The sequence below is a fragment of the Psammomys obesus genome, unplaced genomic scaffold (genome assembly GCF_907164565.1).
Source record: "Psammomys obesus unplaced genomic scaffold, mPsaObe1.curated_primary_1811, whole genome shotgun sequence".
Classification (NCBI taxonomy): domain Eukaryota; kingdom Metazoa; phylum Chordata; class Mammalia; order Rodentia; family Muridae; genus Psammomys; species Psammomys obesus.
In genome coordinates, this window is record NW_026585895.1 from 18,037,986 (window position 1) to 18,061,874 (window position 23,889).

Here is a 23,889-nt window from a genome sequence, read left to right on the forward strand (position 1 = left end):
TGAATTCTATTATTTTGGGACTTTTGTATTCACATTAGATTCATTTTTCACAAGTGGAAAGTTAACTTTGTGCCTGAAAGGCCATGCAGCTTCTGTTTGTAAATATTCCTCAGTAGAGGACTTTACTCCGGTGAGAAACTATGAGAGGGCAGGTTTTGCTTGAGTATAGTGTAATTAGACTAAACCAGAAGTGGGGGGTCAGGAACAGAAAGTAGAGAAAAAGAGAACTTGACATTAGCTATTTTCCTTTAAAATTTCTTACTAGTCCATGACCAAACCCTCTGTATCTTATCTCTTAATCTAACGTCCTCCAAATCTATACATTTTTCTCCAGGCGCATTAAGACCGTCACTGCTCTCCTGGACTTTTGTGATGGCCAGCCTTTCTGAACCGTTTCTGATTTCTTTCTGGTTTGTTCTTCACACACTATCCAGAACGAGACTTTTCAAAATACTTGGCCACACTGACCCCTTCTCAAAGTCCTTCCACGCCCTTAGGGTAAGACAAACCCTTTAATGTGGCCTAAAGTCTGGGCCTGACTCAGCTGCTGCCACCCCACGCACTCCTGCCTGAGCTCTGGCAACCTCTTTTACTGCCAGGTTCTTCTTGCCCCTAGGTCATTGCCAAGTGTCTTTCTGCCTGTAAAAGCACCTCCCTGCCTTTGGGCCTGTCAGCTAATACTCAGCCTTCAAGTTCCAGTCTGAGCCCCTTCATTTTTACCTCTCACCGTGACTGAAATTTCTCAGCACTCTCTCCACGACCCTCACTTCCAACCATGCACTGAACTTTAGCCTCCTAAAGGAAGAATGAGCTACTTGGCACTCAGGTTTGCACCAACCTTTAAAACTAATTTCCTCTCAGAGAGGGTGGCTAGCTTTAATAGTTACCCCACATGCTAACCCATGTTTTTGTTTACCGATAGCTATTATATTTTATCATGGAATAATTCATATTTATGTAGTAATTATTTATCCCCATTTACTTTTGCTCATTCACCTTAAGCAACTTGCTTGTAACATTTAAATTTTCACAGCAACTTGTGAAGTATATACTATTTTCTCTTTCCCTCTCGTATTTTTAGAAAAAAGAAAAAAAGTGAGAGGTTAGTTTCATTCTGTTACTTCCATCTAGAAGGTTCTTGAGATCTCAGAACTAAGACACAGAGCCATGAAAGTCTGATTATGGATCAGTGCTTCCGTCCACCTTATCTGTAAAGAAAATTAAACGGGACTGCTAAATGAATCACAACTGTAAGAACACATCTCCAGTCTCTTGTCCACCCTCTCTTTAGACACCTCTAACAGTGTTCATCTTTGGAATAGTATGTTTAGAATGTCCTTTGTCATGTCGTTATTTGGCGTTGTCTGCTGACTTCTCATTACTGCAGGTAAATATTTATCTCTTTCACTCACACATACACCTCTCGCTATTCCTTCCTCAACACAGAAGTCTCATTCTTTATGTGCACCCTAATATTTATTTATTATAATTATGTAGATATTGCTCGCTACAAATCCAAACCAGCCTTTGGAGGTTGTTTTGTTTGGTGTGGCCTAGCACTCACTGTGTAGTCCAGGATTTTTCAGTATTCCCTTTCCTCGGGCTTCTGAGGGTTCTGACTGCAATTTTGTACCACCACACTCAGCCAAGTCTTTAAGTGTCATTTTTTTCATTGAGATGGAGTCTTCTTGCTCTATCGGCCAGGCTGGTCTCAACTGCTTCTGACACAAGTAAGCTTTATCCTTCACCCTCCAAATAGTTAATACTACCAGCATATGCCATATGTCTAGCTTAGAGAGTGCTTTTAACTCTGGGGTTAGGATTTAACCAGTTTAAGGAAAATTACTAGCCCAGGTTTCCCATGTATTAGTTGGAATCCAATTTCTTTGTATTCCGGGATCTCCATAGTTTTACATAGTCTAAGCATCAGATTATTGTTCCCCTCTATCTACCCTCTGGTTCTGCTTTGAGCCATTGCTGTATGTATGGTCCTGCTCTGGATCCTCTGTTCATAATGTCCCTCTGATGATATCCCTGAGTTGCTATTTTTCAGATGCTGTGAACCTTCCTGCTTATTCCTTCTATTGTTCTGTGTAACATAGCTTCCTGGGAAATGGTTTGTGGAGTTAAGAAAGTCATTATGTAATACTGCATTATGAAAATCATTACTACCTTCACACATTTTCTTCAGGGTTTATTTTTATTGCAACTCTTTTCATGACAGTCACCATTCTTAAAAATAGCCTACAGTAAGTTTTTCTGTAATTGTCACTATGACACAATTTTCCTTCTAGAACTGAGTTCGTTAGCGAGTTCCTTTCACCAAGCTGAGACTCATCCTCAGCTCAGACTGACTCTCTCAGACTCCTTGTCAACTGATTGTCTGAGTTCAGCTCAAATCTCTTACCAAGCCTCCATACCTCTTTTATTCATCTCTTGCTCAAATTATTTTTAATAATCCCATAACTGCCTCTACCCTCCTATCTGACCTCCTCTTCCTCCAAAAATAATTTATATCCGGTACAATTTTCAAGGCTAATCATTTTAACTTTCAGTTTTCGTTACCATACTGCATAAAATCCACCAGGGCCTCACCCATTGCTTGAGGAATTAAGTTTATATCCTACTGGAACACAGTTCCATCCCTACCCTGCTCGGAAGTTGGCATTCAGCACAGAGATACACAGACTCACTCTATGACAACGGCCTGCACATGGTCTTAAGGAAAATGACCCTGTGTGAGGTCAGCTGTTGGAGGAACAGTTAAGTTCTAGCCTGAGACTGGTTTACGTCCAACATAAACTTGTAACGAAGGAAGCTTCTGATTGCTTAACCACCAGGAGAGGGTAATGCAGGGACACCAGAGATAATTGGAGCAGTTGGCGCCATGTTATGTTTCATATTAGGCACCTTTGCACCTGATCTTAAAAATGCTATGAATGATTTGAAGTATTGGATTTGATTATGTAACACAGCTTGGTCGGTCAAACTAGGGAAGGGCTAATGGGAAAACTTACTAGGTAGAAATTCAGGTCTTGTAGGATTTTTAGAGCAAGAGTCAGCAAAGTTCAGCCCCTGGGCCAAATTTGTTGCATAGACTGGTTTTGAACAAAAAACAAACACAATCCAACAAAACAAAACAAAAAAGAAAACCAAATAAACAAACCAGTTTAGTATGAATACAGATATACTTACTCATTTATGCATTTTTAACTCTCTCTCCTCTCCTTTCCTCTCCTTTCCTTCCCTCTCCTCCCTTCCCTCCCCTTCCCCTCCTCTCCCCTTCCCCTCCTCTCCCCTCCCCTCTCTCCTCTCCTTTCCTCTCCTCCCTTCACTCCTCCCTCCCCTTCTCCTCCTCTCCTTCCCTCCCCTCTCTTCTCCTCCCCTCTCCTCTCCTCTCCTCCCCTTCTCTCTCCTCTCCTCCCTTCTCCTCTCCTCTCTCTCCTCCTCTCTCTCTCATTGAGAAGTTACAATATGACCCTCTCCTCCTCTCTCTCCTCCTCTCTCTCCTCCTCTCTTTCCTCGCTCTCTCATTGAGAAGTTACAATAGAGGTCATACAGTCTTCAACCCAAAAGAAAGGAAGTGAGCTGGGGAGGAAGGGATTGACTAGGAAAAGTTTACGTCCACTCCTACAGGCTGGTGGGCACTGAGAGGTGTAGCATGAGGTCTAGGAAGGAGTGGAGGGTATGGCTGGAGAATGATGAAAGAAGCTGAACAAGAAATCTTACTGTTAAACCTCTTGGGCCTTCAAAGGAAGAATGAATGGACCGAAATGACCTTTTGCTTAGGAGCCTTTCTACCCCTCCATAAATAAAATGGCTGATTCCCTTTCTTCTTCGTGACCAGGCGCATCTTGGACACTCACCCTGCAGCTGCATTCCATAGGGTCAGTCAACATTCCTTTCCGGAGGTGTTGTGAAAGCCCACAAGCTCTGCACCTGTGACAAAGGAGTGTGCTGTTGCTCCTTTTCGGTCATTGAGATCAGCTTCCTGATTTCAGTGGAGTCAGTGCAGCACAAACAATGAGGCAATAAAGATCCAAGACAAAGTAGATTCACCTTCCATAGTGGAAGGCAGGGTATAGAGACATCAGAAAGCATTGTCCTCCATGTCACCTCTGGTAGCTGAGATGTTTTTGGCAGATTTCTCGAGGTCATGAGCAAATGAAGCAGATGGGCAAGATTTGCTTTTCAGAACTGAGAGTTATAGTTTCAGCCATTTTCCAAACCTGAGTCAGTTCATAGACCCAGAGTTCTTCCCCAGCTGGACCAACAGCCCTTTGCTAGAGAGTATCCTTTGGAGAAGAGAAGTTACTCGGACTTCTGCACCAATTCCTAGAAGCCGAAACTATCAAGTTAGCAACTTAGCTGATCAAGTAACAGATGGAGTTCCACTTACGTTAGGCTTAGCTTCTTCAGGATTCTTCCTCCTCTGAATGGGGGTGAGGGCAGGGAAGCCTTTTGGGTGACACTGTCCCAAACCATATCACTGTGTCTTCAGCCCATACCTAGGACTTCTTGGGGGAGGAGGGGTTCTTAGATAGAGAGAAAAAAATAAAACCTCAAACCTGATTTACAGATGAGTTTGCAGTGATCTGTAGCACTGAAAAAGGACATTTGTGTAATTTAGGCCTTCCGTTGTCAGTTGTGAAATGTACCAAAAAAAAAAAAAAGTTAATTTTTCTTCTAAGTAAGAATTGTATTTGTCCACTGTGTTTACGATGAGAGGATGAGAGGTGGCTGGGACTATAGATCTTTATTAATTGACTGGAGGTTACTAATGGTTTTATATGGCCAGTGCCTTGAAACACTTGAGCCTTGAAGACTAGTATTGCTGGTGGATATATATTTAAGGATATATATTTAAGCCTTTCCGAAGGAGCAGGACCCCGAAAAGGTTTGTCTCACCTAAATCCACCAAAAGACTTTGACTTCAAGAGAAAGCTTTTAATGATCACGGGGATAAAATGACACTCCCGTGGACGCCAGCCAGCAGCCCTCTCCGAGTGTCTCTCCCGTGGCTGTGAATAGTGGGCCCAGTGTACAGGAATTGGGCTTGTGTACACATGGGCTTTCCAGCGTGGCTGCAGCACCAGATCTACTGCGGTGCTTCTAATCTACAGAGACCAACAGCGAGCCCTGTAGTGGATGGGGAAGGCCGAATAGTGGAAAGGATAGCCTTCACGCCTTACCAGTTTATTGTCTGTGTGCTTTGATTCTTAGCCTGGTCTGACAAATTGGAGCAGACCCTCCTAAGCGTTTCTCCTGTGCCAAATGGCACAGTGCTCATCCCCATCGGTAAAGTGCTTCAAGAACACTGAGGATAACAGGGGCTTCCCTTCGGGCTTCAGGCCTCTTCATGAACACACTTGTTCCATTGCTAAACTCTTGGCATGGCTTTCTCCAGTATTAGGTCCCTACAGGGAACAGCTTTTCTAGAGTTGGCTTCTCCCCACTCCATCCTTTTTCCGGAACTTGACTATGTCCTTCCAGCCTAAGTCTCTGTTCCCCAAACTCTTCCCCCAGACTTACACAGGGGCTTGAAACAATTGGCCCTTTGTGGAAGCAGCTCTCTACCCTTTGTCCCAGGCAACCAGCACAAAAGATATCTTGGCCTCAGCTGCACATTTAAATAAATAAATAAATAAATAAATAAATAAATAAAAGGGCACTTGACTTCAGAAGCCAGTACTGTTCCTCAGCACCTAGCCAGTCCCGGAAACTTTTTCCTTTTCCTTTGTGAACAGCCTAATCCAGGATGCCCAAAGGCAGGTTCCTGCAAATCTCAGGACTGTTGCCTGTCTCTATTAAGTCTATCACTGTAGCCACCTGGCTCCTAGTGTTCTCTTACCAAATGCTCATGAGCAGTCCTGTTGCTGCACCCCTTAATATGACTCTCTACAGGTGCCTGCCTCTGTTGCTGTCGCCTTTGCTAGCTGGGTTTCCTACTACATAAGATTGCTTATTATCGTCCCTCAGAATCGTCAGCCCCTAAAACAATGAGAAAGGGGTGAGTTCCAGATTCCCTAGAAGAAGTGCAGACGCTCTGTGGCCCTGTCTCTACCTGGTGTCGCTGTCGCTGTCTCACCTGCCGTTTCCCACCTGTGCTTCCCTCCTATCTGTCCTTGGCCCAGGCCATGGCCTTTCTTACTTCTAAGCCTCAGAGAAGCCATTCTAGCTCTCATCTGTCTGCCTTGTCAATCCATCAAAGATTGACAAGATTCTTGCAAGATTCTGTTCAGCCACATCAGTCATTCCTGAGCACTTCCCCCTGAGAGTCCTGTAAATCCTGCTGTCTCAGTGTCCTCCTAGCACAGGTGCCCCTGTTCTCTCTGCCTGTCGTCTTACCCTATATTACCTTGACCCTGCTCAGACTGTGTTTCCCGAGGGTGAAGGTTATCTGGAATGTTGTGGCCAAACCTAGAACAATATTTGGCACATAGGAAATTATACAACTAGATGAAGTTTCTAACGAAAAGTGAAAGCCTGCCAGGTCACTCTATTTGAACATGAAGCTCCTAGAGCTAGAAATGCCCAGATTTATTGGAATCTCACTTTTATAGGCAATCGACATCATCCTTGAGGTATCTATCTTTTGGGGCCAAAGTTAACTTGTTTTTCTTATTCTAAATTTTATAATAACTTAGGAAAAATACTGAATAAAGTGTCCAAGCTAGTTTTTACTATTATAAATGGCATTTTTAAAAAATATTTTGTAGAGGTGGGGACAACTGGCAATTTTTCCTTCCTCACCCCTACTGATGATTTGGCTATAAATGATGCATGGCATGGAGTCATATACTGAGCCCATTCAACGTTACACATTTTATAGCACCATGAAGAAAATCAACTTCCAGCCTGATTCAAGCTGTCATCAACTCACATTGGCTCACATTAGGCCCTCGTGAAGCTGGTGTTCTTTTCTCATGCTTAATTGAAAACAGTCCTTCATCAAGCCAACTTCTTCCTTTTAAACCCTGGAGGCCAGAGACACCTCAAGTAAAGCTTGTTGTGCTGTTAGACGTTGTATTTGTGGGAGCTATTGAAATAACTGCCGAAAACAGTAACTTAAACACTCTCGCTTTTCTTGCTGAGTGATTCCACCATGACTCACAGTACTGTCACGTGAGCATATCTGGAAGAGAATGCCAGCTGCCTTGGTGGTAAAGTGGCTTGAGCGGCTGCTTAGCTGGAGTCATGGTTATTCACTGGTTAACGCCCAGTACAAGAAAACGTCACTGTTGAGGATGTTTTGCAGTCCATGCTAGCATTACTTTACTCTCCTATGAATTTGTCCTATTTATTATGTGCTTAGTGAAGTCCTTTGACTCCTTGGTTCAAGTTAAATCTTAACTATTCAAGTTAAGATTTTTTTTTGAGTCTGAAAATATATTTATAATATAGTATTTTGTGTATATCACATAGTAGTTATTGAGAGAGTTAACAAAGTGTGGGGTTTTGTTTTCCCCTGGCAAGAAAGTTTATTCTAAGCCTGGCGCAGTGGTATATGCCTGTAAGTCATCCCAGTACCCAGGGAAGCAGGGGCAGGCAGATCACTGTGAGTTTGAGGCCAGCCTGGTCAGCAAAGCAAGTCCAGAACAGCCAAGGTCATGCAGAGAAACCTTGTCTCAAAAAACAAAACAACAAAAGAGTATTATTCCTTCAGTGGCCCAGTAGATGAGAGTCAAGTACCATAACTATTTTCTAATTTTCCTGAGGGTAAGATGTCTGTGTGTTATTGAAGCTGTAAGAGTGCTTTGCAGTTGATGTGCAGTCGTTGGTTGAAGTAATGAATTGTTCCCTGAGTAAAAGAAAGAATCCCTGCTAATACCACCTATCGTCTCTGTTATAGGTATTACCACTTAAAGAAACCTTTCTACCGGCAAATCTATGATAAAAAGTACAAGTAACAAAGGAAAACATAACTATTACCTGTCAAGTCACAAGCTTTTAATGTCAGAATGGCTCACCTAAAACGACTAGTAAAATTGCACATCAAGAGACACTACCATAAAAAGTTCTGGAAGTTTGGTGCAGTCATCTTTTTCTTTTTAGTGGTTTTGATTTTAATGCAAAGAGAAGTAAGTGTTCAATATTCCAAGGAGGAATCAAAGATGGAGAGAAGCTTGAAGAACAAGAACAAAATGTTTGACTTTATGCTCGAAGCTGTAAACAATATTAAGGATGCAATGCCAAAGATGCAGATCGGAGCGCCGGTCAAGCAGAGCCTCAGTATCCCCGAGAGGCCCTGTTTGCCAGGGTACTACACGGCGGCGGAGTTGAAACCTGTTCTCGACCGCCCACCTCAGGATTCTAACGCCCCGGGGGCCTCCGGCAAGCCCTTCAAGATGCCGCACCTCAGCCCGGAGGAGCAGAAGGAGAAAGAGCGCGGGGAAACGAAGCACTGTTTCAACGCCTTTGCAAGTGACAGGATTTCTTTACACCGCGACCTTGGACCTGACACCCGACCGCCTGAGTAGGTTGAAGAATATTCATTTACTGTTTTGTCAGCAGGGTTATCACGGAAGAGGCACTAACCCGGGCTTATTCCGCAGGCGCTGGGAAGCGGAGTATCAGCCAGTGCTGGTCATTGGGTATTTCCTTTGTTTTTATTTGTAATTATTGAGGTCGAGTAGCCGTAGCTCTCACTGGTCTGGCAGTGAAGACATGAAATGTACCTTCCAAATTAGAAAGCTGAATTCTAGGTTTGATGTTTACTCGGGGAAATTACCCCCCCCCCCCCATGGTATAATTTCCTTATCTATTTAGGAACATTTGGATGGTTTTTATAGAAAATGTAGGAGGTGAAGGGGTTGTTTTCATTTCTCTGATTTGCTGTGGAGTAGAAATGTTTTCTAATATGTGCCAAGGTTTTAAAGCTCTTAGGTAGTTTATTGGTTTGTAAAGTGTGCTGCTCACTTTGTGAGTTCTGCCAAGACATGACTGTATCTCAGTATGTCCCGTGTTTTGTACACTTTCTTTTAAGAGTGTGTGTTGGCTCCACTGACGCTTGCTCCAAAGTTCTGCTGATGCATCCTCGTCGCACCTGTAGAATTAGCCCCCGAGACTACCAAGAGACAGACATTCCTTATTATTAAGTGGTGTCATTTACATACTTGTCTCGACTGGACAGAATGTTTATCTGTGCCTTTAATTAATCATTTTGCTACCTGTAAAGTGACAAATGCTATGTTTGACTTGCAAAAGGTGAGATGAATTCTGGGACTCTTGAGCCATCCAAGAATTTTTGAGAGCACAAGGGAGGAACTGGTACCTACTGTGTATTTTGTTTTCTGGGTCTAACAGATCACATTTGGCATTGAATCAAAAAACAAAAACAAAAACAAAACAAAACAAAAAAAAACTAAAACCAGACTTTTGTAAATGGGTTTATTCTTTTTCTCAGATTTTTCCAGATCTGTGCTTGTGAGCTCCTGCTCTTGAGTATGTGCATCCCTGCATGCTGAAATTGCAGGCGCGCATCTAAGTAACTGTTCTGGCTGATGTGGCTCAGGCCCATTGCTTCAAAGTAAATGTGAGAAGATGCAGTTGCTCTAGGAGATATCCTCGTGTCACAGAGGTCCTCTCATGTGTCAGTAGATTCAGATGCAGCACCTCGTTTACCAATTCCGGGAGAATTCATGACTGAAAAGCAATCTGCATAAAAACTCATTAAGCATAATTTTTATTCATTGAGATGTCAGTTACTATCAGCTGAAGATGAGCATTTTAATTCTAGCATTAGCAAACTTCAATAGTGTTCAGTAATTTAATTACCAAAGAAGAGAAAATCAGTTGAGCATATTAACAGCAGTTATTTTTGGGGAGATGGAGATCTGTTTCTCAACTGCTTTCTGGATAGCGTTTTGTGGATGTGGGAGGGGTGGGGGGTTGCTAAAGGCCATTGGATCTTGCTTTGAATATAACCCGTATTAACACAATCTCATTTTCTGAAAAACTCACTGGCATGTTTTTAAGGCTCATCAGTCATGTGGGCCCAGTGTCCCCCAAAGCCAAGCGATGAACAGATTGATAATTTAAGCAGTTTTTAAATGCAGAATTTTACAAATTACCTTACAGTAAATACAGAGTCTCTGTGGCAGGTTCTTTGATTGCACTATTTTAAGTGATGTGAATTGGTGTTTAGCATGAATTTACTATGTACATTATTTCACAATGATTGCAGTTTATAAAGTCATACTGAGAAATTTTATTGCTTCCATTAATGATAGAACCAACACTTTGCTGTACTCTTTTGCTATCATTTTTACTAATTCACATAAATGGTTACCTGTTAGGCAAATAAATCCTAGCTTACTTAAACAGAGGGCAAAGCTTCACGATTAAATTGATAAGGTATTACTCGTATATGTGTGTGTGTGTGTGTGTGTGTGTGCAGTTTTGTACGTTACATTTTAATATTATATAACTCTTAATTAATATTGTATTAATTGACTACATAGCAAATAAAGGTATGTAAAAATCTTTAATCCCCAAATTCTCTTCCCTGTATATAATATAGGAAAATACCATGCCATAGAGTTTTTCCAGAAGTCTTACTTCTCATTCATGTTGATTTATAAACTATTATGTATTAAAATATTAATGTATATTTAGTAATTTATTTCTGTCATTATGATAAAGTGTGTCTGTGTGTATGTATGTGTTTTGTTTTTACTCGGTAGTGTATTCAAATTTCATATTGCAAAAAGTAACTAGCTGTAGTTGTACGCAGCATTCTTCCTCCAGTAGCGCATTTTAGCTTTCCCTTCAGCTTTGCTGACACGTCCTCTTCACAGGTTCCTCTGATCCAATGGTTGTAAAGGCCTTCCATGACAGCGCTTGATTTGTTTGCGGGACCCGCTGCCACGCTGGCGTTGGTGCACTGGCCACTCAAAGCAGCTGAAGCCTGTTGGGTCTCGTCTCCACAAGCGAATGTTTTACTTCGCTTTGAGTTTGAGCAGCGGTGCTTGTTCGCATACTGTTTTTAATAGGGTGGAAAAATGATGTCGTCTGCTGCCAAGAAGATACAGCCATGTTACCGCATTTGTGAGACCTTATAGAGGCTGTTGCCTGGCCAGCTTATCTTCTGCAGAGACCACACACGGCTAACTTTATGCCCTGGTGTTGTAAAGCCCTCAGTCTTTCCTCACCTCACTCCAAAGGCTGGTGACTGTGGTCATCTTGGCATCTCAAGGGCTGGAGGCTGGGCTAAGTCACTGTCACCCCGCTGTCTTAATTATTTTAGAAATAGCATTTGCTTTGAGGAGGGCAACGTTACAAGAATGAATTTGGTAACAATCTGTGACTAATGTTTTTGGGCAGTTAATGGTGGCACTAATTAGCCAAGTCAGGACCACTTAGGAGTCCTTTCCTTGTGTACATCAATGTAACAGATGGTTATATGTGCAATACTTTATTTTTTTTAAGACAGGGTCTCATTATTGTAGCCGTGACTGGCCTGGAATTTACTATGAAGACCAGATTTAGCCCAAGCTCACAGAGATTCACCTGCCTCTGCCATCCAAGTGCTGGTACTGAGGCATGTACTATCATGACTGGGCCTGGCCCAGCAAGAACCTTTTAACATGAATATACAGGTATTTAAATTTCTAAACGTATCGTGTTAAAAGACAACTTGAAGAGGACAGGTCTTAATTAAACACCAAAGCACATTTTCAGAGTGATCTCTGTAGCTCAGATGGATAAGCAGTCCTGAGCATGTGATGGTCCTAAGAACTAGCTTTTATGGTGAGCTTGTTTCCCATTGAGTCCATATATAAAGTAATTTGATTAAATACCTTGGGAAATACTTAGGAAACACACATCCTAGGCTCACATCTAAGTTAAAATAATTTCTACAAAATTGAGTATTTGCTTAATGAAGTTATTAATTTTAAATCAAAAATAATGATTAAACAGTAGTTAGAAAATTTGGTTTTTGTCTGTTGCTTCATTTATAGGTTGTATTTATTTCTAAAATCTGGCTGTTCAGAAAACTCAACTCTTGTCATCCGTATCAATGGACGTAATTAGGGTGAACGAGCTGCTTGTAGAGCTTTGCTTTAACCTAGTTATATTTATAATCCATTAAGATCATTCCATACAGGAAGAAACCCAGTTGCTGCCATTGGGGGTGAGAATGATTCAATGGTGACAGTCTTAGCAATGGTGTAGAAATGGTGTCTCAACGGTGAAATAAATCAATGGGAGTCATGATTGTTCTCCTACCTCTTTGGCTTTTTTCTAGATGTATTGAGCAAAAATTTAAGCGCTGCCCTCCCCTGCCTACCACTAGTGTTATAATAGTCTTTCACAACGAAGCGTGGTCCACGCTGCTTAGAACTGTCCACAGTGTGCTCTACTCTTCGCCTGCCATACTGCTGAAGGAAGTCATTCTGGTGGACGATGCCAGCGTGGACGGTAAGAAAGCGTGTGCCTATCAGTAAACCCGTGCCATCCTGGCCAGTGTCTACCTGGCTTATAGCCCGTTAGATCACACGTTCCTCTGATCTAATTCCTTTCCTCTTCCATAAACATTCCGCCCTGTTGACCTGCTTTTGGTAAAGAATCCCAAACACCTTGCTACCGTGCTATGGTTGTAAAGGCTTTCCATGACAGCGCTTGATTAATGTTCGCGGGCCCAGCTGCCACGCCGGCGATGGTGCCCTGGCCACTCAAAGCCACAGGTGGCCCTGTGCACCACCTCAGAACCTGGAGGGGTGAGATGGCGTGTGATGAAGGGTGCAGTTTGGCCCTTGGGGTGCCATATCTGAAAATTTGGGTTTGTGGGACGTTCCGGACAGTTACTCACAACTGTGGTTCTGGATTTGTGGCTTCCACTCTCAAGCCCAGATGTGAGCCTGAGGTAAGCTGTCTGAGCTGGAGCCCCAGCCCTGGTCCTAGCCAGCTGTGTGAAACTGATAAGTTACTTACTCTCCAGCCTCAGTTTCTCTATTGATAAAATGGAGATAGTGCTGCATCAAATTTAAATGACATCATTACCTTATAAACCACTGAAAAGGAAAAGTACAGTGAGTTTAATTAATATGCTGTTGATGATAGGAAGCATCGTGTTGTATGATCTAGAACTGTTTTTAAACATGAAGGAAACAATGTAAGTACCATAGTTAGTAGGTGACGTTCATAAGTACCTGATGCCACAGTGTCACTCTATTCTGTAGTATCTGGGCATTTCCCCCCATTGTCGTGCTGAAGATCTAATACAGGCCTCATGTATGGCAGGCAACTTCTATACAAATGAAGTATGACCCCGGGCTTAAAAAAAAAAAATCAGTATTGTTTTTAAATTTATCTTTGTTCTTTAAATCACTGTTTCTACTTAAAATCATAAATCAGATACTGTTAGATATTTTGAATTGGAATCAAAAGCCTTAACAAATATTCTGATTTCTAATTTTTCAAAAATCACAATTATTTTAAGTACAACACAATTTATTTCAGTGATTAAGAAATTTCCTCTTGAGTAAACACAGGTTTGGAGTTATATTCCCAGGGGCTTAACCCTGACTTTTCCTTGTTTCTTCCTTTGTAAAATGGGTACAACACGCCCTCATCAGATCCAAAACATTGTTATGCACACCATCATTTTATATACACAAGAACAGAAAAAGGCAGGTACCCATTAGGTTACATTTCTTGTGTTCCTATTCCAGATATGGGAATAAGTGGATATAAAATGAAATTGTTAGCCTTTCACATCTGCATACAATTCTAATATTTCTATGGCTTCCACTTAAGCATTGTGATCAAAGTGAGGTTGTATTCTCAATATGGAAAAGCACTGGGCAGGAAAAAAAAAAAGAAAAGAAAGAAAGGCTGCCCAATTCAGAGAATGTTGACATGAGTGTGAGACCTAGTCTCTAAGTTAGGAAGTGCTTATAATTGATGTCTTTCTGAATTCAAGTTAGACTCCCCATAAGTGTGATATGGTGTTTGCACACCTGTAACACCAGCTGTTGCCTGGGGCTACAGCAAACAAACAAATAGAAAAAAAAGCAGAATGGGCTAAGGGAAGGAAGGGGTAGCGGAGTTACACACAATGTAGAACTTTGGATTTCTAATATCCTTTTCTATTACTTTAGCACTTAATTGTAGCTAACTGGTATTTTGCTGCTTAATCCAATTGTGTGGTTCTTTCTGTCTCCTTGGACAGCAGCCAGTGGGCTTTAAGTCATGCTGGATTAAGATCTGTGTTCCCTATAAGTTTACCTGAGGAAAAGCCAGTAGCGTAGTCTTAGAAATGGTTTCCTCGCCCCTTTTGATTTTCTGACTCTCTTTTCTTAGGTTGTTTTTACTTTTGCTTGATTGTACCAAGTAGTGAGACAACGGGGCCTGGCACATTTACTTCAAGTAGGCATTCAGTCGAAAACTGCATCTTTATTTAAAAGCTCAAGCAAGCATTAAATTAAAGGACACAGGAATGGAAGTCTAACCTATTCATCTTCCTCCTTTTCTAGCCACTCTTTTTGTTATCTTTCCTGTTCACGTTCAAAATAAGCATAAGGCTTACCTACTTACATTCATCACACCAATTTAAAGTTTAATGTTTTCACGTAACACTGCGATTAACGCCCCCTTTCTACCTTCAGAAATTCTGCTGGATGAGCTAGGCCTTTCCCCAGTGGCTCATCTTGCCTTTCCCCACAGTGTCCTTGCATGTCATGCAGCAGTGAGTGTTGTCTAGGAACTTGAGTCTGTCGACCGACCTCGCCCTTCACCTCTATGTAACGGTAGAGAAGGAGAGCTGCTTGGCTGAAGGACCTGCTCGCTTTTACAGTCACAAGAAGCACCTGACAATAAATTTTATGCTTGAATGCTAGTGTAGTTTGTCTCCTTGGATCCGTATGAAATGTATACAGTGAGCACCCATCTGGGAAATATGGCCCTCTTTGCTGTAAGGAGCCTGTGAAAAGCCGTGAAGAGTGGTGTGTGCCTGTGATCCCAGCACTCAGAGGCAGATGCGATAGGCTACGGAGCTCAAAGCTAGGCAAGGATACACATACCTGTGTATGCATGCACAGCTGTGAAGTAAAAACTAGTCTCCAGTGCCAGTTTATTTAGGAAAAGTAGCATGAAGATGTGCATAATCAGGTACCAATAAAATAGTTAAATCCTAGTGACAGCAAAACCAAAGATAGCATCTTTCAGGGTACTGCCACCTGGTAGGCCCTGTGTTCTCTTGTCCAGGAGTGGGCCATCTCATTCTCACAGTAGTCACCTGTGCTGCTAATTCTGTCATGTCCTCCTTATAGAGAAGGGATCTGAAGTATACAAAAGTAGAATAACTTGTCTAAGGCCAATCGGTTAAAAAGAAATGTTCCTCTAACTCAGGATCCCTGATTTGATGTAATTTTGTACTTACGATCTCAAAAAGGAATGTGGGTTGGATAAAATTTAGGGAGTAGATAAGAATTTGAACATATTTCAGATTTTTTTTTAAAAAAAAGGATTTCCCCATTTTTTTTCTTTTTTTTTTTTTTAGTGTGGGTGTTGTACTCGCATGTATGTATGTACACCACTTACATGCAGTGTTCAAGGAGGCTAGAGGTGTCAGATACTCCTTAGAAGTTATAGACAGTTAAGAGCTAGAATGTGTATTATGGGCACTAAATTCAGGTCCTCTGGAAGAACAGCCAATTCTCTTAACTTCTGAGCCATCTCTCCATCCCCCCTCTTTTTTTTTTTTTTTTTTAAGATTTATTTATTACGTATACAGTGTTCTGCCTGCATGTAAACCTATATGCCAGAAGAGGGCACCAGATCTCATTATAGATGGTTGTGGGCCACCATGTGGTTGCTGGGAATTGAACTCAGGACCTCTGGAAGCGCAGCCAATGCTCTCAACCTCTGAGCCATCTCTCCAGCCCATCTCCAGCCCCTTTTAAAAAGGAGGGAATGCATATTAAAGGGATCTGTAGGAACGTCAATGAATAAACCCACATGGGCACCTTTTTGAAATTTACAAGTCACTTAAAAGTATTTTATGATTTTTGCAGGTTGACATATTACAGTCTTGCATGCATTTAGTAGACTATCCCTGCTATCCCTGAGGTTCCTTCAGGGAGTTAAGATGTTAAGTCAATAGTCTTCTTCCTGGTCTCATCCCCGTAATGAATGCTTAACCTTTATGCATCAGCAACACTTCCGTTTGCATCACTGAAGACACCTAAAAGCTAAAGCCAAACTCTCCTGCACTTGCCTCTGAAAGGTGACAGGAGCAAACATACTCTTCAGGGTGTTACCTTTTCCGTATTTCCCATGTATTTGAGGCTGCGTTCTAGGCCTAACAAGGTCACTTAAACTGAATGTTATACTAATAAGAATTCAAGAATTTAATGGCAAGCTGTGTTGATATAAGCCTGTAGTCTCATCAACTCTGTAAGCTGAGGCAGGAGGATCAGACATTTTATTCTAGGCAAGACCATGTCTGAAACAAACAACAAAACAAAACACCCCCCTCCCCCAACAAAAATGATTTAATGGCAGAAGAGTAGACTGAAGATGCTTAAAAATATGAAGAGCACTTCCTTGATTTGATTCGGAGTTCTTTCATCTGTTGTCTCTGCTTTTGCTTCTTACCTATCTCACCCAGACTCAGATGTTTAGGACCTTAAATTAGATCTGTTGCTATAGGTTTGTCTGTTTTCAACTACCTGATTTGCATGATCATTTTTAGTTCTGCATTTTATTGGGGAAGAAATCAAGAGAAACCTAAAGTATGCTGATGGTACAAGTGTCCCCAACCTACTACAACTCTGAGCACCCCCTACCTGCCTTTTTCTTGACCTCTGGGTGTTCCACTACTGAACTGTCCTGATGGCCTGGAATTTCTCGTTACGGTTCTCAAATGTGGGTGCCAGTTTAAACATTCGTTGGTTATTTTTTTTTTTTCAATTACAGTCTGTTTTCTGACTCCCATAGTCACTCACTCAGCTCTCTCTCTGAGCTTTCTAAACTCCTGGGGTGCGCTCTGTGCAAGCTTTGCACGTAACCCCTGACACACTGCATGTATGTGTGTGAAGTAGACAGAATAAGTGTAAGCTATTACATTAGGTAATACGGGAGTTATGATTTGTATACGTAGTCTCATTTTCCTCAAAGAGTTATAGGTAATGTAGTGCTTTTTTAACTGAATGAGCAAATGTTTTCATGAATTTAGAAGGGTCAGTGGCTGGTGATTTCGTTAGCTTTCAGATGTTATATATGAAAATAAATTTCAATAAAAGTTAATTCTACTTTTTTTTCTGCTTTACAGACTACTTGCACGAAAAACTAGAGGAATATGTAAAACAGTTTTCTATAGTGAAAATAGTCCGACAGAAAGAAAGAAAAGGCCTCATCACGGCTCGGTTGCTCGGGGCGGCAGTAGCAGCTGCAGAGACACTCACGTTTTTAGACGCTCACTGTAAGTGCTTGTGTACAGATGGCTCGCAGTGTTCCCTCTGCTCCCCCTCATTTGAAGTTAATTTTCTCTACATGTCTCATTGCATTCTCCTAAACAGCATGTTTAACTGACGCTGCCGTGGCATCAGCTAGCGGCTCGGCATAGAAGCGTCATGGCTCCTATCTCCCCAGTCTCTGTACTACTCGACTCTCCCTGGGGCCAGTTCTTACTTAGGAACACCCTGCCCCAGTTGTTCTTCACTCTGCTCAAAGCAAAAGGAAGAGCAAGAGGAATTTTTCCTTGCCATTTCTCATTCCTACGCGGTGATATTTAACTTTTTTAATATATAATTTTATTTTATTTTTTTTATTAATTACACTTTATTCACTTTGTATCCCCCCATAAGCCCCATCCTCCTCCCCTTCTGGTCCCACCCTCCCCCCTTCTTCACGCATGTCCCTCCCCAAGTCCACTGATAGGGGAGGTCCTTCTCTCCTTCCTTCTGATCTTCGTCTATTAGATCACATCAGGAGTGGCTGCATTGTCATCTTCGTAGGAAGTGGGAAATAGTAAGACCTGGAGAGGACAGGAACCCCACAAGGAGAGCAACAGAACTAGAAAATTTGAACACAGCGAACTTCCCAGAGACTCATACTCCAACCAAGTACCAGGCATGGAGATAACCTAGAACCCCTGCACAGATGTAGTCCATGGCAGTTCAGTGTCCACGTGGGTTCCATAGTGATGGGAGGAGGGACTGCCTCTGACATAATCCGATTGGCCTGCTCGTTGACCCCCTCCCCCTGAGGGGGAGCAGCCTCAGCAGGCCACAGAGGACATTAAACTTTTATCTAAACGTGATCAGCACTGTCGTTAAGCTTCGTCTCAACACCGTCAAGTTTAACTTTCATAATTTCCCCTGCTGAAGAGTTGTTGACTCTGTTCTGCCCAGTAAAGGGCATCCTGGTAGCTTCTCCATGACTATTTCAGGATTTGCTAGTTTCATTACTGTTGGGGTGTCTGTGCTTTCAGCAGCATTGTTCTATAGTTTTAGAAAGTCCTTTGGAAACAGTGTGCAATAGTGATAGCAAACTTTGATTCGTCCCTGGAACTGTAAGCTTTGAGAGTTTTACTCTTCATATGAATGTTTGACCTTGAACTGCCTGGCTCTTAGGATACACTTCACCCAAGATGTGGCTGAAACATACACTGATTATTAAAGACAGGCTTTTGGATTTGGTTTTTGGTGAGAATGATTGTCTCTGATATTCTCTTAATCTGGCATTTGAAAAATTATTAGAGATCTGGAGGTCTCTTTTCAAAGGAAAAGTCCACTCTCTAGTATTTCTTTTTCTGACCCAAAATTGCAGTAAGGTCTGATTTGAAGTTCTTCCCCTCCTGGGCAATTGTCCTTCTGGGCCATGACTGCCAAATTTAATTTAAGGAAGGTCTCACCTGTGTGATGTGCTGCAGTGTGGCCCAAGACCATGATTTTGACCACTGTGGGACCTCCCTGCCCCAATCCCACTTCTATCAGGACTACAGCAGCTTCAAATGATTTTTTTCTCTGGCCACTAAACTCAGAATATTCTAACCTGATGACTTTCTTCTAAGACCCAGGAAGAGTAAGCTTTCAACTACTGTGTGTCCATCGTGGGGAGAAAAACCAAATTTAAATAAGTTAGAATATATTTTAGGGTTAAAAACAAATGTTATTTTGATTCCTAGCCCTTTCTTTGGGGAAAAGGGCTTTCCTTTCAAGGGTAGCAAATTCATTAGTGTCCATCTGCCATTCTAGGAGAAAAAAGGTCATCCATCCATCTTTAGAAGAATTTCCCTCATTTTAATTTTCCTTTTTAATCCTGTTCTCTTCATGAGAGCCATTAAGCTGTCGCTCCTTTTAGAGTTGTGTTGTACAGCATGGTGGCTATAGTTCTCAATGTGCTGTGTACATTAAAATGTCTAAAACCAACCTCATGCATCTCCCTCTCCTGCCATGCACACACACACACACGCACATGAGGTTATGGATAGATGTCTTAATTAACTTAATTTAACAGTGTGTTCATTTTAGTGTGTGTGTATCAAGACACACTGTGTACTATAAATACATCTTTTTTTTTTTTTGCCTATCACGACCAGTAAAGATGAAAGAAATTACCAATGTATATATATTGAAAACACAGACGACCTTTTCCCTTCTAATTTCTCTACAAGAATTTCATGTAATGTCAAAGAAAGTCTGAGCATTTCCGTCAAGTTGACAGTAGCCTCTGCTCTGTGCAGGTGAGTGCTTCTATGGTTGGTTGGAACCTTTGCTGGCCAGAATAGCTGAGAACTACACTGCAGTGGTGAGTCCAGACATCGCATCCATAGACCTGAACACATTTGAGTTCAACAAGCCTTCTCCGTATGGAAGCAACCATAACCGTGGAAATTTTGACTGGAGCCTCTCCTTTGGCTGGGAGTCACTTCCTGATCATGAGAAGCAAAGAAGGAAAGATGAAACCTACCCAATTAAGTAAGCTGCCTGCTCCCATGCCTTACGTTCGCACCACAGCACCAAATGCTGCGCACACGCTCCCGTGTTCGCAGTCGTTGTTTGTGTGATAACTCCTAAGAACAGGAAAAAAACACGTTCTGTTTATGGACTTGTAATGTACTAGGGTCTTTTGCGTGGCATCACTGAGCAGCCAGTAAGAGGAGGCTAATTCTCACGCCGGTCTAATCGTAGTTTGAGAACGTTAAAACAAGTTAAGGAGAGACACAGTAATAATGGAAGATGATATTTTTTTTAATATTTTTCCTCAAAAACCTTAACTTTGAAAAATTTTTAGTTATTCGTTATCTACATAAGATTTTAAATGTAATATCTCCTTACCTGTAATGTCAACTTGGTTCTTGAAATGGCCTCTTTCATCTTGTTTCATTTCTATAAGAAATTATAGAAGTTTGATCTATTTCTTTTCAGGACCCCCACCTTTGCAGGAGGCCTTTTTTCTATATCAAAAGACTATTTTGAGTATATTGGAAGTTACGATGAAGAAATGGAAATCTGGGGAGGTGAAAATATAGAAATGTCATTCCGAGTAAGTTTATGGATATTAAACATAGCATACCTGTCAAACAGTGTGATGTATTGTGTTCTGACCAGCTCATACACACTATTGCAGATGTGTGCTGGCTTTATGTACTTAGTTAGTGCCTTCTATAATGTAGTTGCTGGAAAATTGGCAATGAGGCTATTCCTGTTGAAGCTGTAACTTGATATATTTATCCATGGTTGCCAGTGTAACAAGAAGCATCAGCTAAACTCCTGTGTCCAGGCAATAGCACCAATTAATGCACTTGTAGCTACTGAATCCCAGCCAAGATAAATATAATTAAACCTAGTGCTTCAGGAAATGAGTTGATTATCAAGGGAGTCAGTATGGAAAACATTTATTTATAACTGTAAAGGACACTAGACTAAATTCTTTGCATCATGCGAGCTGCTCTCCTTCTTTTCATAATGCGTAAGTTAATAAAAACAAAACCGGGATTTGGTAGTCATGACACGTGCTTAATATATTCTGTTTCACCAGTTCATTTTTGTGGTGACCACGTCACTCACTTTCTGTCCTCTAGACTGGAATGCAGTGGGGGAGAGAACTGGGAGTTAGAAGGTTTTATATTTTGTCTCAGGCTCCCCTTAATGCTGGCAGTGGTGGTCTCAGCCACTCCTGAACTGCTGCCCGGCAGGGGTGTTTCCAGTGACTATCACCTACTGGCCCTCGGTACGGTTTTCCTAACTGAACTTCTGAGCCATCTCATTTGTTTAAGGGGGGGAATGATGAGGTTTGCCCACCCATTTCAGCTGTAGCACCCACTGCTGGGCGTGGCTTCATCTTAGGTCTTTTACTTGCTGATTGGTTGCTGGCAGAACTAATCCTTAAGACATTTTGCTTAGAACTACTGCAGACTTTCAGATGACACAGTCCAGATCGGTGTAGACCTTTATTTAATATGATGAGCAACTCCTTTGAAACTATAATGGGTTACATTTTGGCAGCAATGGCTTTCTTGAATGGTTTTCTTTGATACCAAACTGTGTATCCAAGGAATAGAGTCTGGGTCCTTTTGTACCCAGAAGGCTACCTTATTTCTTAGAAGAAAAGAGTGTAGTTTCAGCAAGTGACCATGTGTTTAATGGGGAAGTTAGCTACACTGAGCCTTGTTTTTCTCTGCATGTTAGATCACGTGGATAATTATTGGCCAAAAAGAAAACCTGGAATTAGTTTTTATGGAGGACTCAGACTCATGACTTTATACATCTACTTTCTGAAGATGTACGTTTTGTTGTCTGTTTCTCACTGCATTTAATAAAACGATTGCTTACATTTATAGAACATAAATTGAACTGGCATAGAGACTATGACATACTAATAAATCTCTATATTTTGTATTTATTGATATCTTAAAGGTAAACTTAAAGCAACAGTTTTTTTTTCCCCCAAATACTGTAAATTTAAACAAATATCATTAATTATCAGGTGTGGCAATGTGGTGGGCAGTTGGAGATTATGCCTTGCTCTGTTGTTGGACATGTTTTTCGCAGCAAAAGCCCTCATACCTTCCCAAAAGGCACGCAGGTGATTGCACGCAACCAAGTTCGCCTTGCAGAAGTCTGGATGGACGAATACAAGGATATATTTTATAGGAGAAACACAGATGCAGCAAAAATCGTTAAACAGGTAAGTGGGGGCTAAATTATGAAGTGACCGTTAAAAGCTATTCCAGGTTCATTCGCCTTTGTGCTTGAATCACCTCATGTTAAAAAAAAAATAAAAATAAAAAGTATGTTTGAAAGTAAGCTTTTACATTATAAGCCTTAAAATAAGTAACTCTGGACCATCAAGGTGGTTTAATGGGTAAAAGTGCTTGTCACCAATCCTGATGGCCGCAATCCAATCCCTTAGGCCCATGCCTTGGAAGGAGATCCCACATGTGTTTGCCATGGTACATGTACATACACACACACACATGTACACACACACACATTTCTACTGCTGATGACGGTAAAATAGTAACAGTAAATGTATAACTTATTGATATTAGCTTGCTCTCAGAAAAGAAAAAAAACCAAACAGCTTTATGAAATTCAGGCATTTACTTTTAATATGGAAAGTATATTTGTGACTGCCTCCAAATATTATTTGATTAAGTGGAACTGCCTTTAACCATTCTCAGTAGGCGTGAATGATCTTAAATAGAAATCCTATGTGGTGGCATTTTGACTAGAACGTACAGATGGGGCCTTAATGCAGCCTAACAATGAACCGGAAGTACCAAAGCTTTTATTCCTCAAATCCCAGCTCCCTGCAGGAGATGCATCAGGCAGCCCCCCTTTAACAATGCAAGGGGGGGGGCATTGCTCTTCACAGTGTGATTGCCAGGAGCCCAGGCTCTAGTTTGTGGTGCCTGCCCTTCCTTTCTCCTTCCCTGTCTCCAGAGACACAACATATGTCCTGCCTGATCCCCAGAGGGGCGAGGAAATAGGGCCGTGATGAGTACTAACAGACTTAGGATGCTCTTTGCATGTGAGCATGCACTTGTGAAGTGTGTAATTGCACATGCCTGGGTAACCCCTGCCATCATTTCTCACGTGCCATCCGCATTTTGTTTTTCTTTTGGAGACAGGGTCACTGTTTGCTCTAAGAGTAATGCTAGCTTGTCAGGCCACGCAGACCTGCAGGGATCCTCCTGTCTTCACATCTCCAGCATTGGGATTAAAGCTCGTACCACAGTGTGTGGCTTTTTAATAACGCATGTTCTGGGGACTGAACTCAGGTCTTCGTGTGAGTGCGTGTGTGCGTGTGTGTGTGTGTGTGCGTGTGTGTGTGTGTGTGTGTGTGTGTGTGTGTGTGTGTGTGTGTGTGTAATCTATCATACACAGCTCCTAAACATACTCTTACTGTTGATGTTTCGTAGATTCTAGTTGGCAGACTCCTGGCCCTTAATACATTAGAACTGAGTTCCGGCAGCTTTGTATGGGGGACGATGAATTTTAAGCAACAGTTTGAAGACATGTCTATAGGAAGCAGTGGTAACTTTGAGAAGGCATCCGCGCATTGACTGCTAGGGTCAAGAAAGACTGTTTTCACCTAATTCTTTGGTCCCCAGTATCTCCCTACAAGTTAGTAGAGTGGACTACTCCACATTGGAGTGCTTTTAACCAAAGGTGACTAAGACAAGTTGAACGTACCTGAACTATGTGGCTGAGCAGGAAGCGGGTGCTAAATAAAGCCTAAGCTCTGCTTCTCACCCTTCAGAGAAGCTATGAAGTGAGCCAGCCAATCCCTGTCCCCTTACAGGACACATGAGCTAACTGTCCATAGGAGTCATTCTGTTTTGCTAAAATGCCTGAGTTCAGGATACTGAGATTGGCATAAAGTATTTTCCTCCATTGGACTCATAAACTTCATTATTTCTGCTTTCATCCA

The 23,889-nt window shown here is 41.7% G+C and overlaps 1 protein-coding gene across 1 annotated transcript in view; it reads left to right on the forward strand.

Moving 5' to 3' along the window:
• Positions 1-23,889, forward strand: part of Galnt3 (polypeptide N-acetylgalactosaminyltransferase 3) — a 37,481-nt gene that overhangs the window by 6,430 nt on the left and 7,162 nt on the right. Inside the window, exons 2-7 of the mRNA XM_055600990.1 lie at positions 7,853-8,476; positions 12,251-12,423; positions 17,279-17,428; positions 19,694-19,928; positions 20,379-20,496; positions 21,940-22,140. Of these exons, the coding sequence (XP_055456965.1) occupies positions 7,962-8,476; positions 12,251-12,423; positions 17,279-17,428; positions 19,694-19,928; positions 20,379-20,496; positions 21,940-22,140 (1,392 nt within the window). The 5' untranslated portion in view covers positions 7,853-7,961. The remainder of the gene's footprint in view (positions 1-7,852; positions 8,477-12,250; positions 12,424-17,278; positions 17,429-19,693; positions 19,929-20,378; positions 20,497-21,939; positions 22,141-23,889) is intronic.